Here is a 16,759-nt window from a genome sequence, read left to right on the forward strand (position 1 = left end):
ACCTTAGGCAACTCACAGGACCTCATCACACTAGAGCAGCCATGGGCAAATTTGGGCCCTCCAGATTTCAGCTCCCATAATTCCTAACATCCTCAGGCCCTTTCCTTAAGTGGCTGAGGGAGAAAAGGAAGGGGCCAGAGGTTGTTAGGAATTGTGGGAGCTGAAATCCAAAACACCTAGAGGGCTGAAGTTTGCCCATGCCTTCACTAGAGCATGGATCCACTTTAAATAGTTTTCTGCCTTCTGCAGAATTCTGGGGCTTGTAATTTAGGGAGGGGTCTTTTAACTGCTCAGGCAGGAAGGTACTGGGCCTCACTAAACTACAAACCCCAGAATTCCGCAGGAGGCAGAAACTGGATTTAAAGTGAATACATTTTTTTAATTGTATCAGAAGCAACTTGAGATAACTGCAAGTTGCTTCTGGTGTGAGAGAACTGGTGCCCAGATCCGATTGGCGTGAACGAGAGACAGGACCTCAGCAGTGGCCCCTCGGCTATAGAACGCCCTCCCTAGGGACATTAGATTGACCCCCTCCCTCCTGACATATCGAAAGAGAGTTAAGACCTCGCTGGTCAGGCAGGCATTTGCAGACACAGTATAACTGATTAATTGAGACTCATGGAATGACAGGACGATGCGATGGAAAAGGATTTTAATGATGAGAAGCAGAGAACTGTATTTTATGATTTCAATTGTTTATTGTTATTGTTTTTATACGGTTTATACTATATGCAATTGTTTTTGACTGAATTTTATCTTGTGGGGCATTGATTGCCAAATGTAAACCGACTTGAGTCGCCTCCAGGCTGTATAATAAATAAATAAAATAAATAAATAGCTGAGTTTTACGTATGATGTCAACTACAGGCCTCTCTCATCTTTTTAAGTGGGAGAACTTGTACCATTGGTATCTGACTAAATACTCCCCCCCCCCCGCCCCCCACTATAAGCGGTACCTAAATTTCCTACTTGGCAAATGCAACTGTCTTTCAGGCTGTAAAGGTCGACAGCAAGCTACACAATGGTTGGAAGCTCACTTCGACCCGGGCTGGCTTTGAACTCATGACCTTTCGATCAGTAGTGATCTAATGCAGCTGACTCCCAGCCAGTTGCGCCACAGTCCTGGTGCTCTGCGCCACATTCTTTAAGTTAAGAATGTATAGACTCCAAGTAATCCAGTGATAACCATTCCTTTACCATCTCTGGGTAAGGCAGGGTTAACAAAGGGTGGGACCACAAAGTACAATCCTTGAAAATGCCCATAAACTCCTTCCAGTCCCAAAGTCTGTAGTTTTTTTAAAAAAACATGATGATCTTTGTGTGCTTTTGATCTGAAAATCAGCCCTAAATTCTCAAAATTGACTGCAATTTCTGTTTACTTCCCATTCTTCCAATCCTTAAAAAGGGGGGGGGGTGTAAATAGTAGGCGAAATGGCAACTGGAAATGATACCGTGTCACTTCCAGTGTGATGAAATGCAGTAGCATGGCTCACTAGAGCAGGTATCGGCAAATTCTGGCCCTCCAGATGTTTTGGACTTCACCTCCCGCAATTCCTGGCCCCAGTCCCTTCCTTTCCCCCCTTAGGCTTTTAGAAATTGTGGGAGTTGAAGTCCAAAACACATGGAAGGATGAAGTTTGCCCATGCCTGCTTTAGTGTCATTGTGCTTAAGCAGCTGAGGCAGAAAAGGAAGGGGCCATTTAGTATCATTGTGTCATTTAGTGTCATTGTGCTTAAGCGCCTAAGGTGGAAAAGGAAGGGGTCATTTAGTGTCATTTAGTGTCATTTAGTGTCATTGTGCTTAAGCAGCTGCGGTGGAAATGTCATTTAGTGCCATTTAGCAGAAAGGAAAAGGGTCATTTAGTGTCATTGTGTCATTTAGTATCATTGAGCTTAAGCGGCTGAGATAGAAAAAGAAGGGACCCGAGACCAGGAATTGTGGGAGCTAAAGTCCAAAACACCTAGAGGCCAAAGTTTGCTCATGCCTACACTAGAGGGATGTAGGGAGGACTATTGCCCCCTGGGTGGTAGCTCACCACAGGGTCAGGGAATGCCTACCAAGAACATACTTAAGTTGGAAACCTTCCCATAAAGTACATTATATGATTTGTCCAATGTTGTATTGATCATTTTTGGAAAACAGAAATAATGCCCTTCTCTGTTACAGGCTATTAATAAGGAAGAAGAACTACTTGAACGAGAGAAAAGTCAATTTCCCCTGCTTCAGACCATTATCACTCAAAAACAACCATTTGAGCAGCTTTGGGTGACTGCTTATAATTTCCATGTGAAGTCTGAGGAATGGATGAATGGTGCGTATTTGTTCATGTTAATAACTTATTTTCAGGAAAATTGTAGGACACCTTGAACAAATCACTTAATGGCATTGTTGGCTCATGTTTAACTTGCGGTTCATGAAGACTCCCAAGATCTTTTACGTGTGAAAAAGATCTTGGAGTCCTCATGGACAACAGATTAAACATGAGCCAACAATGTGATGCGTCAGTTTAAAAAGCCAATGGGATTTTGGTCTGCATAAATAGGAATCTAGTGTCTAGATCCAGGGAAGGTGTGCTACCCATCTATTTTGACTTGGTCAGGCCACACCTGGAATACTGTGTCTAATTCTGGGCACCACAATTGAAAGGAGATTTTGCTGGAATGTGTCCAGAGGAGGGCAACTAAAATGATCAAGGGTCTGGAGAACAAGCCCTATGAGAAGCAGCTTAAAGGGCTGGGCATGTTTAACTTGCAGAAGAGAGGGCTGAGAGGAAACATGATGAGGGCTATGTATAAATATGGGAGGTGGTCATAAGGAGGAGGGAGCAAGCTTGTTTTCTACAGTCCTAGAGACTAGGATGCCGAAATATGGCTTCAAACTGCAGGAGATTCCATCTGAACATGAGGAAGAACTTTGTAACTGTAGCAGCTGTTCAGCAGTGGAACTCTCTGCCCTGGAGTGTGGTGGAGGCTCCTTCTTTGGAGGTTTTAAAGCAGAGACTGGATGGTCATCTGGCGGGGGTGCTTTGAATGTGATTTTCCTGCTTCTTGACAGGGGTTTGGACTGGATGGCCCATGAGGTCTCTTCCAACTCTATGATTCTATGAGCTCAATATGTTCATGAACATTAAAGAATTATTTTAAATTTCTGTGGTTTACACTTAGGCTGTGGCTGGCCAGAAAATTACTTCCACATGGGAATGTTGTTTCATTTGGTGAGATACCACAAGCTGCAAAGCAGCGCCTCTCATGAGTCCTACTGCTGTCAGTTAGTTACCTATGAATGAGAGACTTATAAATCATCCTGGTCAGATTTTGCAGACACAGGGCCATGTAGTCTTTCTCTTTTCTTATTGCCTTCTACCCTACCGAGCATTATTGCTTTTTCTAGTGAATCATGTCTTTCCATAATATGTCCGAAATCCAATTGTTTCAGTTTACTTTCTTTGACTTCTAGAGAGAATACAGGCTTGATTACCTCTAGGATATTTGCTTGTCTTTTCAGAAAAGGAAAGGGCCTGAGGCTGTTAGGAATTGTGGGAGTTAAAGTACAAAACACCTGGAGCACCCAAGTTTGCCTATGCCTGCTTTATACTGACTAGAATTAATAGTTGATTTTTGCTGGTTTCCCAATTTTAGCTGTCAGCAAGGATTTGTGATACTATTCCAGTTGCATGAGAGTATCTGTTCCTTTTAAGTAAATGTTTCCACAGTGCTGTTAAAAGCATAAAACCCTCCTGAGGTAGTCTTCCATGAGGTAGTCTTTGGAAGCTTTTAAACAGAGGCTGGATGGCCATCTGTCAGGGGTGATTTGAATGCAGTATTCCTGCTTCTTGGCAGGGGGTTGGACTGGATGGCCCATGAGGTCTCTTCCAACTCTTTGATTCTATGATTCTATGATTCTATGACTGGACTTTTTGCTATTTAAGATAATCCTGTGATATTTAATTGCTTTTTTTTCCAGTTTGTGCTTCCCATACATCTCTGGAGGTGCTTTGAAATGTCCAGCATGCTTCTTTTCTTTTTTGATTCTGCCTGCAGGACCCTTGGTAAACCTGAATGCTGAAGAAATCACTGAAGACGTCTCAAACATGTGGAGGACCATGTACAAGTTGACCAAGTCCTTGGTGGACTATCCTGGCCCTCGGCGTTTAGCAGAAAATGTGAAATTTAAAATTGACAAATTCAAACAGCACCTCCCTGTTCTCTCGATTGCCTGCAACCGTGGGATGAAGGATAGACACTGGGAGCAGGTACTGAACGGTGAAGAGTGTCAATAGAGACTGCGTACTCTGAATTGTTTTCATATTAGGGTACTTGAGACACTTTGATTGAAAGGTATATTCTCATATCCCCACAAATTTGATTTGCAAGGGTTTGTGCCAGCAAATAGGCTGACTGCACTTGAGCGGAATATGTGAGAATGGTAAATTGGCTCAATGCAATCATTCCCAACTTGTGGATCTTTAAATGTTGTTGGACGACAACTCCCAGATCCTCTCATCACTAACCATCATGGCAGGGTCCTCTGGGAGCTGGAGTCTGTATGGGGATGAGTACCACAAATAAAAAGATCATGGAGACAGTTCTAAACAAGCTATTTCTGTAGCAATGAAAAATAAATAAATAGATACTTGCTTGCCTAGTTCAGAGTATAAACAGATAAAGGCCTGCTTGTGAGCACTTTCATTTATCATCTTCCCAAGATGTTTTCATCTTGAGAACTGGGTTTCTCTCCTTCTCTTGTATTGAACAGTTTTACATTTTTCCTGTTGTTTTTCCTCTCTGGCAATCAGACTGCTTCTAGACCAGGTATGGGCAAATCCAGGCCTGGGGGCCGGATGCGGCCCCTTGGGCTCTTTTCTCATGCCCTCCTTTCTCTCACTATCCTATCCCTTCTTCCTTCTCTCTTTCCTTCCTTCTTCCCTCCCTTCCTCCTTCCCTTCCACTCTTTTGTTCTTCCTTCCTTCCTTCCTTCCTTCCTTCCTTCCTTCCTTCCTTCCTTCCCTCTTGTCTCCCTTCCCTCCCTCTATTCCCTCCCACTCTTTCATGCTTCCTTCTCTCTCTCTTCTTCCTTCCTTCCTTCCTTCCACCCACTCATCCATCCATCCATCCATCCATCCTTCTTTTTCACCCATTTGTTCTTCCCTCCTTCCCTCCCTTTTGTCTTTCCTTCCTTTCCTCTTTCCTCCCTCCTCCCCCCTCTCCCTCTTTCTCCCTCCCGCCATTCCCTTCCACCCTTTCACCCTTCCTTCCTTCCCTTTTGCCTTTCCTTCCTTTCCTCTTCCCTCCCTTCCCCCTCTATTCCCTCCCACTCTTTCGTCCATCCATCCATCCATCCCTTTCACCCATTTGTTCTTTCCTTCCTTCCGTCTTTCCTTCCTTCACTCTTTCCTCTTTTCTTCCATCTCTCCCTCTTTCTCCTTCATTCCTTCCTCACTCCCTTTCATCTGTCCTTCCTTCTCTTCCCTTCCTTCTTCCCTTCCTTCCTTCCATCCATCACAGGGCAGCCATTCCTCCTAGTAGGGTGTGCTAGCATGCAGCCCCCAAGTTTTTCCATGTCTGTTCTAGAATGTAGGGAAGTAAACATGCAAAATTCATAAGGGCTTTTTTTTCCCCTTACGAAAAGGAGCTTGTGGTCTTCCATAGGAACTCATCTCCTTGTGTGGCATTGAATATCCAGAAGGCCCTAGTGGCAGCATGGATTGTTTATAATCTGCATCCATTTTCCTCAGTCTAAGTGTATGAACAGGGCTGGTTATGAGGCATTATTTTTTACCATGTCCAGCATGGAGTTTCTCTTTCAGGAGGAATGGGGGATAATGAAAACGTATATTGCATACTGATAATGCTTCTCCCTCTTCCTTCCTTCCTTCCTTCCTTCCTTCCTTCCTTCCTTCCTTCCATCCTGTGTTTAAACTATTATGTTTCATACACTTTTCTTAACACGTATTACATCCTTGTAGCATACAAAGCTGAATGACTGGCCCTGTATAAACTGTTTTATATTATAGTTTTCCACATTTTTATTTTCAGATCAGTGATGTAGTTGGATATGAGATCAGACCCGATGAAACAACGTCCCTCATGAATATGTTGGAATACGGACTTTCAAAATTTATTGACAAGTAAGGAATCCTCCAAAACTTTCATCTCAGGAATATTTGCTGTATATGTTCAAAAAGGGGTGATTGTCTTGAGTTTTCCCTAACGTTTACAGCTCATCTGTAAGGAGAAACAGGAAACTTCGTAGCTGGGATTTTTCAGGGTCTGATATTGTCCGGGAAAGATCTTTATTTTGCTCTTGAACTATCTGTAACCAATCCACAATACTGATATCCCTGGCAATTACCCTGTTTACATCTCTTCACTTTAAATATTTTATGATGTTTGTAAGTGTGGAATAGATCCTAGCTTTTGCCCACTTCCAGCTTTTCCAGATGTATAGAGAGGAGAGGAGACTTGGAATCGGTGGGGTACCTGCAGTCCTTTCTGCTTTTATCATACATACCAGCTGTTAGGAATTGTGGAAGTTGAAATCCAAAACACCTGGAGGACTGAAGTTTGCCCATGCCTGGTTTATAGCTTGAATTTTCTTATTTGATGCCTGACACTCCTTCATGGTTCTGCCAGTACTAAACCTATTGGAGGCCATGACTCATGCAGTCTCTCATTCATAGCACTGTCATAAATCAAAGTCACCTTGGTGGAAAATAACAGCCAAATTTACAAATGAAACTATGCATCTCCCTCAGTACCTGAGCCCTGTTCCAAAATGTTGCAATTTTCCTTATGAAACAGAGAGCTGTAGTAGTGTCCTGTAGAGTTTTGTACTTTTAAAACATTAATTTTTAATGGCCAGGCTTTAGCACAACCAGGTTTTTTTTCATGTCAGGAGTGACGAGAAACTACAAGTCACTTCTGATGTGAGAGATTTGGTTGTCTGCAAGGACGTTGCCCAGAAGACACCCAGATGTTTGATGTTTTACCATCCTTGTGAGAGGCTTCATTCATGTCCCCGCATAGGGAGCTGGAGCTGACAGAGGGAGCTCAACCACCCTCCCTGGATTCAAACCTCTGACCTGTCAGTCAGCGGTCCTGCCAGCATTCCTTTAACCCATTGTGCCCCTGGGGTCACCTAGTACAGCAGTTTAAACCACTAGCTGCAGTAAATCTTCTCAATTGAAAAGTTGACAGTTCAAAGCCCTGGTCAGGGTGAGCTCCTGGCCTTTAGCCCAGCTTTTGCTTACCTAGCAGTTTGAAAGCAAAATGTGAGTAGATAAATAAGTACCACTTAAAAGTGGGGAAGTATTAAGGCACCCATTTCTATGTCTATGAGGTTGGATGGCCATATGTTGGGAGGTATTGAATGGTGTCTACCTGCATGGTAGAAGAATGCCAGACAAATGCTGGCAATTCGCTCAAGAAGGAAGTTTACGAATAAAGCTCTTTGGCAGGGAGATGGAGTGATAGCACCCTCCATGGCCAGAACTGAGCACAAGCCTCCAAGATATTGAAGATGGGAATAAGCCTATATATACCTCTATCTACGTATAATTGTCTGTCTTGTAAGGGTATCATGGCACTGAATGTTTCCCACATATATATGTTCTGTGATCCACCCTGAGTCCCCTTCGAGGTGAGAAGGGCAGAATATAAATACTGTAAATAAATAAATAATTCAAAATAAATAAATTGAAATTATTTGATCTTCTTTGGACTCTTAAGATGTGATGTACTATGCTTACTTTTCAAATTTTCAATTTACATCTAGGTTAGAGCCCATAGGAGCAGCAGCTAGCAAGGAGTATTCCTTAGAGAAAAACATGGAGAAAATGAAATCGGAATGGGCTAACATCTGCTTCACTTTTGTAAAATACAGGGACACGGCAAGTACATTCTTCCACTTCTCTTTTAATAACTCTGTTTTGAACCAGAGGCCCAATCCTTGCTTGGCCACCGGAAACCACCTGGATGGCCTTGGGCAGTCTCTCTGCATCAAAGAAAGGCAAGGGCAACTCACCTCTGAACAAAAGGAAAAGGCGTGATAGATTCATGGGATATTCAGGATTGCCATAAGTCAGAAATGACTTGGCAGATATACAACAACAAATAATATTATAAATGTTTAAAAATCCCAGTGGAATTATCATTGTATTGTCGAAGGCTTTCATGGCCGGAATCACTGGGTTGTTGTAGGTTTTCCGTGCTATATGGCCATGTTCTAGAGGCATTTTCTCTTGATGTTTCACCTGCATCTATGCCAAGCATCCTCACTACCTCTGAGGATGCTTGCCATAGATGCAGGTGAAACGTCAGGAGAAAATGCCTCTAGAACATGACCATATATCCCAGAAAACCTACAACAACCCAGGAATTATCATTGAACATTGAACTATATTGGGTTGCTGTGAGTTTTCCGGGCTATATGGCCATGTTCCAAAAGCATTATCTCCTGGCTATTAGCTATTCAATGCTAATCAAAGGTGGCCAATTGCAACATTCACACTTGCTTCCAATAGACAAGAGTTCTTTCTCCCACCCTGGATATTCCATAGATTTATAAATAAACCCCACTTGTCTAGTTTCCAACAGACCTCACAACCTCTGAGGATGCCTGCTATAGATGTGGGTGAAACGTCAGGAGAGAATGCTTCTGGAATGTGGCCATACAGCCCGAAAAACTCAGAACAATCCAGTGATTCTGGCCGTGAAAGCCTTCAACAACACATTGAACTATATTGTTGGATTTTGGTCAAAAAAAAGCAAGAAGCCCGTGATCGCTTGGCACATTTCATTAACATATTGAATTTAATGCCACAAGATCCAAAGGTGGCCACTAGTTTTAAATTAATTTTTTTCAGAAGTTTTGTTTATTTCAGATATTATAAACACATATCAGTCAGTATTTCAGTGTGGAGTGCAGAGCTTCTATCCAAGACATCATTCTGAATTCTCATTTACTGTTCGGCCTTTTTAAGATTGGTCTTGCATTGTTGCAAGCCAAGCTTGCTAACTGTTGTTGTTGTGTGCTTTTATATATACACATTTTATGGTATCATATGTGTCCGCACTCTTAGAATGGAGATTGTGATTAATATCTTTGATTATAATATGAAAGAAGAAAATGACTCCTAGTGTTTTAAGAGGAAAGCAATGGGTGTTGATCCCTTTGCTTAGCCAGCTATGACTTCTTTACAGGACACCAGTATTCTCTCAGCAATTGATGACATCCAGCTTCTGCTTGACGATCACATTGTCAAGACCCAGACCATGTGTGGTTCTCCATTCATCAAACCAATAGAAACAGAGTGTCGGGTAAGAAGAACCAGGACTTGCCTGGCTTAAAAATCTACTATGTTGATATACTACCACCATAGCCTAGCTTTTTAAAAACTCCCCAATCACATTCAAAGCACCCTCGACAGATGGAAATCCAGCCTTTGTTTAAAAGCCTCCAAAGAAGGAGCCTCCACCACACTCCGGGGCAGAGAGTTGCACTGCTGAACAGCTCTCACAGCTAGGAAGTTCTTCCTAATGTTCAAGTAGAATCTCCTTTCCTGAAGTTTGAAGCCATTGTCTCATTGTGTCCTAGTCTCCAGGGTAGCAGAAAACAAGCTTACTCCCTCCTCCCTATGACTTCCTCCCACATCTTTATTCATGGTCCTCATCATGTCTCCTCTCAGCCTTCTCTTCTGCGGGCTAAAAATGCCCAGCTCTTTAAACTGCTCCTCATAGGGCTTGTTCTCCAGACCTGTGATCCTTTGAGTCACCCTCCTCTGGACACATTCCAGCTTCTCAACATCTCCCTTCAATTGCAGTGCCCAGAATTGGACCCAGTGTGATTCCAGGTGTGGTCTGACCAAGGCAGAATAGAGCATGGGTAGCATGACTTTCCTTGATCTAGACACTAGACTCCTATTTATGCAGGCCAAAATCCCATTGGCTTTTTTGTTAGCTCATGTTTAACTTGTTCCCCACGAGGACTCCAAGATCTTTTTCACATATACTGCTATCAAGCCAGGTATCGTTTCCCCATTCCGTATTGTTGCATTTCATTTTTTTTTCTGCTTAAGTGGAGTAACTTGCATTCGTCCCTGCAGAACTTCATTTTGTTAGTTTTGGCTCTTCTCTCTAATTTGTTAAGATTGTTTTGAACCCATGAATATGGGTTGAAATAAATACAGTTTATTTCAGAATATACATATTCAGTATGGTGCTCTAGTTATACTAGAATGATAACACCAGAAGATACTGGACATTGGTTCTTCAGTTTATTCAACTGTTTATAGCAAGTATGTGCAAACGTGGGCCCTCCAAGTTTTGGACTTCAACTCCCACAATTCCTAACAGCCTCGGGCCCTTTCCTTTCCCTCCTCAGCTGCTTAAGTTGCTGTGGGGGGAAAGGAAGGGGCCTGAGGCTGTTAGGAATGGTGGGAGTTGAAGTCCAAAACACCTGGAGAGCCCAAGTTTGCCTATGCCTGGTTTATGGACTATATGCCAGTCTAGCCGAGCTTTCAGCCTGGCTAGGATGTTTACATACAGTACCTATATGAACATTATAAAGGATGTAAAGTTGTTGTTATCAGCAACTTCTAAACTGCAAGCTGTTGAATTCCTTGGAACAAAAGATAGGCACAAAATCAAAACAAACCTGTCAAAGTTTGTCTTTCCATAAAGCAAGCCTGTTTTTGTTTGCTTCCTTTTGTTACCATATTGTGCAATTTTGTAAATGTTCTTGTGCGACAATTTGGGGGAAAAAAAGAGAGAAAACAACCCATTCCTTTTAACTGTGCCTTTCGTCTCTGAGTGGGAATTTGAAATTGGTTTTTCCTGGAGGCCTGCATTTGGAATACTTTCTCCACAGAGGTGGGAAGACAAGCTTGTCACGATGCAAGAGATTTTAGACAACTGGTTGAAATGCCAGGCAACGTGGCTTTACCTGGAGCCCATCTTTAGTTCGGAGGACATCATTGCTCAGATGCCAGAGGAGGGGAGGAAGTTTGGGATAGTGGATACTTATTGGAAAGACATCATGGTGCAAGCAGTAAGTATTTCATTCTTATTTAATTCAATACTAGCAGGAGTACTACCTTCACAAAGTTTGAACCTTCTTTAAAACGTCTTTTAGTTTGCCAATCCCTGTTCAACATGTTCTGCAGAATGATATTGAAATTGCATTTTATCAGTACTATTGTTCATTTCCAAAATAACAGGTGAAAGACACCAGAGTCCTGATTGCTACCGAACAGCCGAAAATGCTGGAGAGACTTCAGGAAGCAAATCTTCTTTTGGAAGATATCCAGAAGGGTCTGAATACATACTTGGAAAAGAAAAGATTATTTTTTCCAAGGTAGGCTCATCGACAAGTCCCAGTTTGTGTAAATTAAAATCAATTTAAAATAGTGACTTGTTAAGCCACAGGATGCATACAGTACAGTTTGGTGCAGTGGTTCTCAACCTGTGGGTCCCCAGGTATTTTGGTCTACAACTACCAGAAATCCCAGCCAGTTTACCTGCTGTTACGATTTCTGGGAATTGAAGGCCAAAACATCTGGGTACCCACAGGTTGAGAACTACTGGTCTGCTGCATGGGGAACTGTCTACAGATGTTAAAAGAACTGACCAACTTTACAGAAGAACATAAAAAGAGACCTTCTGGGTGTGACCAAAGACCACCTCCTATTTCTAAGCTCTGTCTATCTATACCAGACATGGGTAAACTTGGGCCCTCCAAGTGTTTTGGACTTCAACTCCCACAATTCCTAACAGCCTCAGGCCCTTTCCTTTCCCACCCTCAGCTGCTTAAACTTAAGTGGCTGAGGAGGAAAGGAAGGCGCCTGAGACTGTTAGGAATTGTGGGAGTTGAAGTCCAAAACACCTGGAGGGCCCAAGTTTGCCCATGCCTGATATAAGGTGTAATTATCCTTTATGAAGATATAGACTCAGCCTCCCCTGCCTGAAATGCTTAGAACCAGCAGCGTCTTGAATTTTTGGGGATTTTGAAAAATTTTCGTACACATCATATAGATATAGATATCTTTGAGGTGGGACTCATGTCTAAACACAGATTATATTTCCATTTCATACACTCCTCAAAATACAGCCTGAAATTAATTTCACATCATGTAAAAAATGTGTACATATTGAACCATCAGAAAGCAAAGGTGCTATTATCTCAGCCCAGGTTGTTGGAATTTTGGATAAGAGATGCTCAATTTGTCATTCTTAGAGATCCCTCTCATTCATTTGCTGTGATGAGTTCATCTTACTCCTTGTGCCTTGTCTTACTCAACTGCTGAGTATGCCTGGCCTGTTTGGCACAAGTCTGCCCATGCGAAGCAGGTGAATATACCACTGAATGAAACATGCAGAATAATCACAGGATGTCTCAAACCTACACCTGTTGATAGACTCTATAAGCTAGCTGACACCCCCCCCCCTCCGTTGTGTAATGGGAATTTGCTAACTGTGAGAGAAATAAGGATGAACACTGTGAAAGCCACCCACTGCATGGCTATCAGCCTCCTCCCAGTAGACTCAAATCAAGGGAAAGTTTCATGAGAACCACCATTCCTCTTAATGCCCCCCCCCCCAGCAACAGAAAGAGTATCTCACCGGGCAGCTAAATCAGGAAATCCCAACAGGATGGCCCCCCACGGGGGTCTGCCTCCAGCGGCAAACCAAGAATGGGCAACTTGGAAGTCCCTCAACAGACTTAGAAGTGGAGTGGGCAGATCAAAAGACAACCTGACAAAATGGCACTACCTAAAAGAATCCTCCACCTTGTGTGATTGTGGAGCAGACCAAACAACTCTGCATCTGTATGCTTGGCCACAATGCCTTGCCTCATGCTCACAGGAAGAACCATTTAAAGCTGCAGTCAATGCAGTTGTTGCTGCCTGTTTTTGGTCTAAAATTATTTAGCCGCTTGCACTTCCTTTATCCGTTTTATACTTATTTTGACACAAAATAGCCATGTGCTGGTTATTCCGATTTAAAAATAAATGTATGTACTTTTTAACAGATTCTTCTTCCTTTCTAATGATGAGTTGCTGGAGATTCTGTCTGAAACCAAAGATCCTCTCCGCGTCCAGCCACACTTGAAAAAGTGCTTTGAAGGCATTGCAAAACTAGAATTTACAGAGGACTTGGAGATCACAGGCATGATCAGCTCTGAGAAAGAAGTTGTTCCTTTTATTAAGAAAATCTTCCCAGCACATGCTAAAGTAATTGTTCTATATTTTTCTTCACAATCTCATTACTATAATCCACAGTAATATTAATAATAATAATACAATAATAAAAGTATGATTGATGATTCTATTTTATTATTTATTTATATTATTATTATTATTATTTTACTGACACAAAAAACGCAGTATGTCACAGCAAATGAGATATATACTTATACGAAATCCAGCATATATATCACGTTTGGTGTGACATACTGTGTTTTTGTGTCAATAATAATAATAATAATAATAATAATAATAATTTTGTGCAGATTCCAGTAGGCTGGCCTTTTGCAGCTGACAGATAGTAATTTTGTCAGCACAGATTGTGTTTAAGTGCAGGCCAAGGTTTTTAGGCACTGCACCCAGTGTGCTGATCACCACTGGGACCACCTTGACTGGCTTGTGCCAGAATCTTTGCAGTTTGATCTTGAAATCCTCATAGAGTCCTAGACACTTGGGAAGTGTCCAACATGTGATCCAATACAACAACCAGCATAGTGATCTTGTTTGCTGTTGACTAATATTGTTGTGTTTCAAATAATAATAATAATACTTTATTTATATTCTGCCCTATCTCCCCGAGGGGACTCAGGGAGGAACCACAGAAAGACTTGACCTCTTATGCTTTTTCCTCCCTTTGTGTTTCTCTTGTGCAGCTTTGCTCTTGTCAAGGCAAAGTAAAGCTTTGTGCACAGAGTGCAATAACCTGGCAGGTAATCTGGAGTAGGAGGAAAGAGGAAGACACAGAAAGGAATTTGCCAGTCAATGGAAGTCAGCAGAACTTCAAATAGGCTTTTGAGGAAATGCTCCTGAAGTTTGATTGATGATTCTATTTTATTTTTTGATGCGAAATTGAAAAGCAGCAGAGGAAATGGCATATAACATGTAAAGGCAGTAGGTTCAATACATTTACAGTGTATGGGGTAATAAAAGACAAATCTTCATGGTTTCCTTACAATGCTAAGATGTTTCTTTTCTTACTCTGAATATTCCTCAGCTACTATGTTGTTGTTGTTAATTCGTTCAGTTGTCTCCGACTCTTCGTGACCTCATGGACCAGCCCACGCCAGAGCTCCCTGTCGGCCGTCACCACCCCCAGCTCCTTCAAGGTCAGTCCAGTCACTTCAAGGATGCCATCCATCCATCTTGCTTACTATATGGTCCATCCATCAGCTACTATATGGTCCCAATAATTGCTCATTTTCACTTTTTTAGGGCATGGTTGAGAAATGGCTGTCACAAGTAGAAGAAATGATGTTGAGCAGCATTAGACATGTTATATCAAAGGGCATTGAAGGATACAATGAGGTAACAAAACATACACAGAGATACCTTGTAATGATCTAGTGAAGTCTTGGACTCATGAACTCAATCCGATTAATGTGGCTGGAATGCAAATACTGTACATTCATTTTAAATTGCCCAGTTTAGAACTGCGCATACTTGTAAATTAAGCAATGCATGATTGAGAGGGAAAACAACAGCTAGGAATCTTATTTATATAAGTACTTTGGCTTTTAAACATGCCACTCCTGACAGTCCCGCTTTCAATATGCTTGTGATTCTTATTCACCATTATAAATATGGTGAATAAGTCTTAATAACCATAAATATGGTGAATAATTTTTATTCACCATATTTAAGATTGTATTCAATTTTAAACATGTTTTAGTAAGTCATTTCTGCAATGTCTTTCAATCCTTTTCATTATTTCCTTTGTTCCTTCCCTGCATGGCTTGTTTTGTTTCCCAATATAGTGTATACACACATTTTTTTATTTATTTGCAGTGTTTATATTCTGCCCTTCTCACCCCAAAGGGGACTCAGAGCAGATCACAGAACACATATACGACAAACATTCAATGCTGTTATATACTGACTAGACAGACAATTGTACATAGATAGAGGTATATATAGGCTTTCTCATCTTCGGCATCTTGGAGACTTGTGCTCAGTTCTGGCAACGGTGGAGTGGGGGTGCTGTCGCCCCATCTTCCCTGCCAAAGAGCTTTGTTTGTAAACTTCCTCCTTGATTGAATTGCAGGCATTTTTCTGGCATTTCCTTATGGGTGTCTTGAATACCTCCCCGCTTAAGTGGTACCTATATATCTTCTCATACTGCTGTTTTCGAATCTGCTAGATAGGCAGAAGTTGGGCTGAAGGCCAGGAGCTCACCCTGACTAGGTTTCAAACTGTCAACCTTTTGGTTGGCAAAATTTACTGCAGCAGGTGTTTTATTGCTGTGTTAAAGCCCGGCCCACGTGTAGACATATGTTTAAGATGTATATAACTCAGAAACAGCCCTAGGTAATTTTCAACGGTAAGCAAACAGTATCTCTCCCCCCCCCCCCCCCAAATCAATCACTGATATATATTTTCTGTTTGTCGTGGGAGTTCTGTGTGCTATATTTGGTTCAGTTCCATCATTGGTGGAGTTCAGAATGCTCTTTGATTGTAGGTGAACTATACATCCCAGTAACTACAACTTGCATATGTCAAGGTCTATTTTCCCCCAAGAGCGCCTCAAGAGCGCCCCTGGGCAAAATCAACTATACTGCAAATGCTAATTTTGCATAATGGGTTGAGCCGCCCCTGATATAACTATTGTTTTGCCTTACCATTTGTTGACTGTAATAAAGGCATGCTGCCCTGTATTATTCACCAGCTTCTTGGGTTTCCTCTGATTGATAGAAGTGCAAATTGCCTTCTAAAAAAACTGTTTTATGCCAGTTGAGTCAGTCTTTTAAATGCAGAGACATGTATCCAGTCCACAATACTTATATCTAGGCTAATTTACTATTATGGAATATATCTTTTAAAATCCTCTATCCAATATGTCTATTAGTCTGGCTATTAACAGAGAACACAGTTTGTTTTCTGTGCAGATAAATCCACATGCAATGTTCATACATTAAGTACTTCACTGTGGAGATTCCCTAGAATTCTCATTGCTGAGACATCCTGATGCTTGAGAAACATGTTTTTCAATCATATTTTGAATATGGGGCAAAGTGGCAACACATCTGTTGTGTGTTGGGCTAGGAATAGTGTCCCAGGCATATACTATACTTGTATTTTGGATTTTTTTGTTGATATTTGTTTATTTGTTCAAAGGTTCCTCGAAATCAATGGGTATTGCAATGGCCAGGACAAATTGTTATCTGTGTGTCATCAATCTTCTGGACAAAAGAAGTGTCAGAAGCCATACAAGAAAGAACCTTACCTGTAAGACTTAAAAAAATGAATAAAACTAAACTATATTATTTACTGTTATAATGTGTATATGGGAATAAATGATAGCAAAGGTAAAGGTTTCCCCTTGACATTAAGTCCAGTCATGTCCAACGCTGGAGGTTGGAGATCATCTCCATTTCTAAGCCGAAGAGCCAGCGTTGTCCGTAGTCACCTCCTAGGTCATATGGCCAGCATAACTGCATGGAGCACAGTTACCTTCCCACCAAAGCAAATCTACTCATATTTGCATGTTTTCGCGCTGCTAGGTTGGCAGAAGCTGGGGCTAAC

General features: G+C 41.7%; 1 protein-coding gene across 1 annotated transcript in view; it reads left to right on the forward strand.

Moving 5' to 3' along the window:
- The window catches only part of LOC137095428 (dynein axonemal heavy chain 3-like), a 104,220-nt gene that overhangs the window by 22,871 nt on the left and 64,590 nt on the right, over positions 1-16,759 (forward strand). The window contains exons 13-22 of the mRNA XM_067462092.1: positions 2,167-2,311; positions 4,041-4,252; positions 6,036-6,127; positions 7,774-7,888; positions 9,201-9,317; positions 10,867-11,046; positions 11,216-11,352; positions 13,027-13,228; positions 14,453-14,545; positions 16,352-16,462. Coding sequence (XP_067318193.1) covers positions 2,167-2,311; positions 4,041-4,252; positions 6,036-6,127; positions 7,774-7,888; positions 9,201-9,317; positions 10,867-11,046; positions 11,216-11,352; positions 13,027-13,228; positions 14,453-14,545; positions 16,352-16,462 — 1,404 coding nt within the window. The remainder of the gene's footprint in view (positions 1-2,166; positions 2,312-4,040; positions 4,253-6,035; positions 6,128-7,773; positions 7,889-9,200; positions 9,318-10,866; positions 11,047-11,215; positions 11,353-13,026; positions 13,229-14,452; positions 14,546-16,351; positions 16,463-16,759) is intronic.

This window comes from Anolis sagrei, chromosome Y (assembly GCF_037176765.1).
Source record: "Anolis sagrei isolate rAnoSag1 chromosome Y, rAnoSag1.mat, whole genome shotgun sequence".
NCBI classification, from domain to species: Eukaryota; Metazoa; Chordata; class Lepidosauria; order Squamata; family Dactyloidae; genus Anolis; species Anolis sagrei.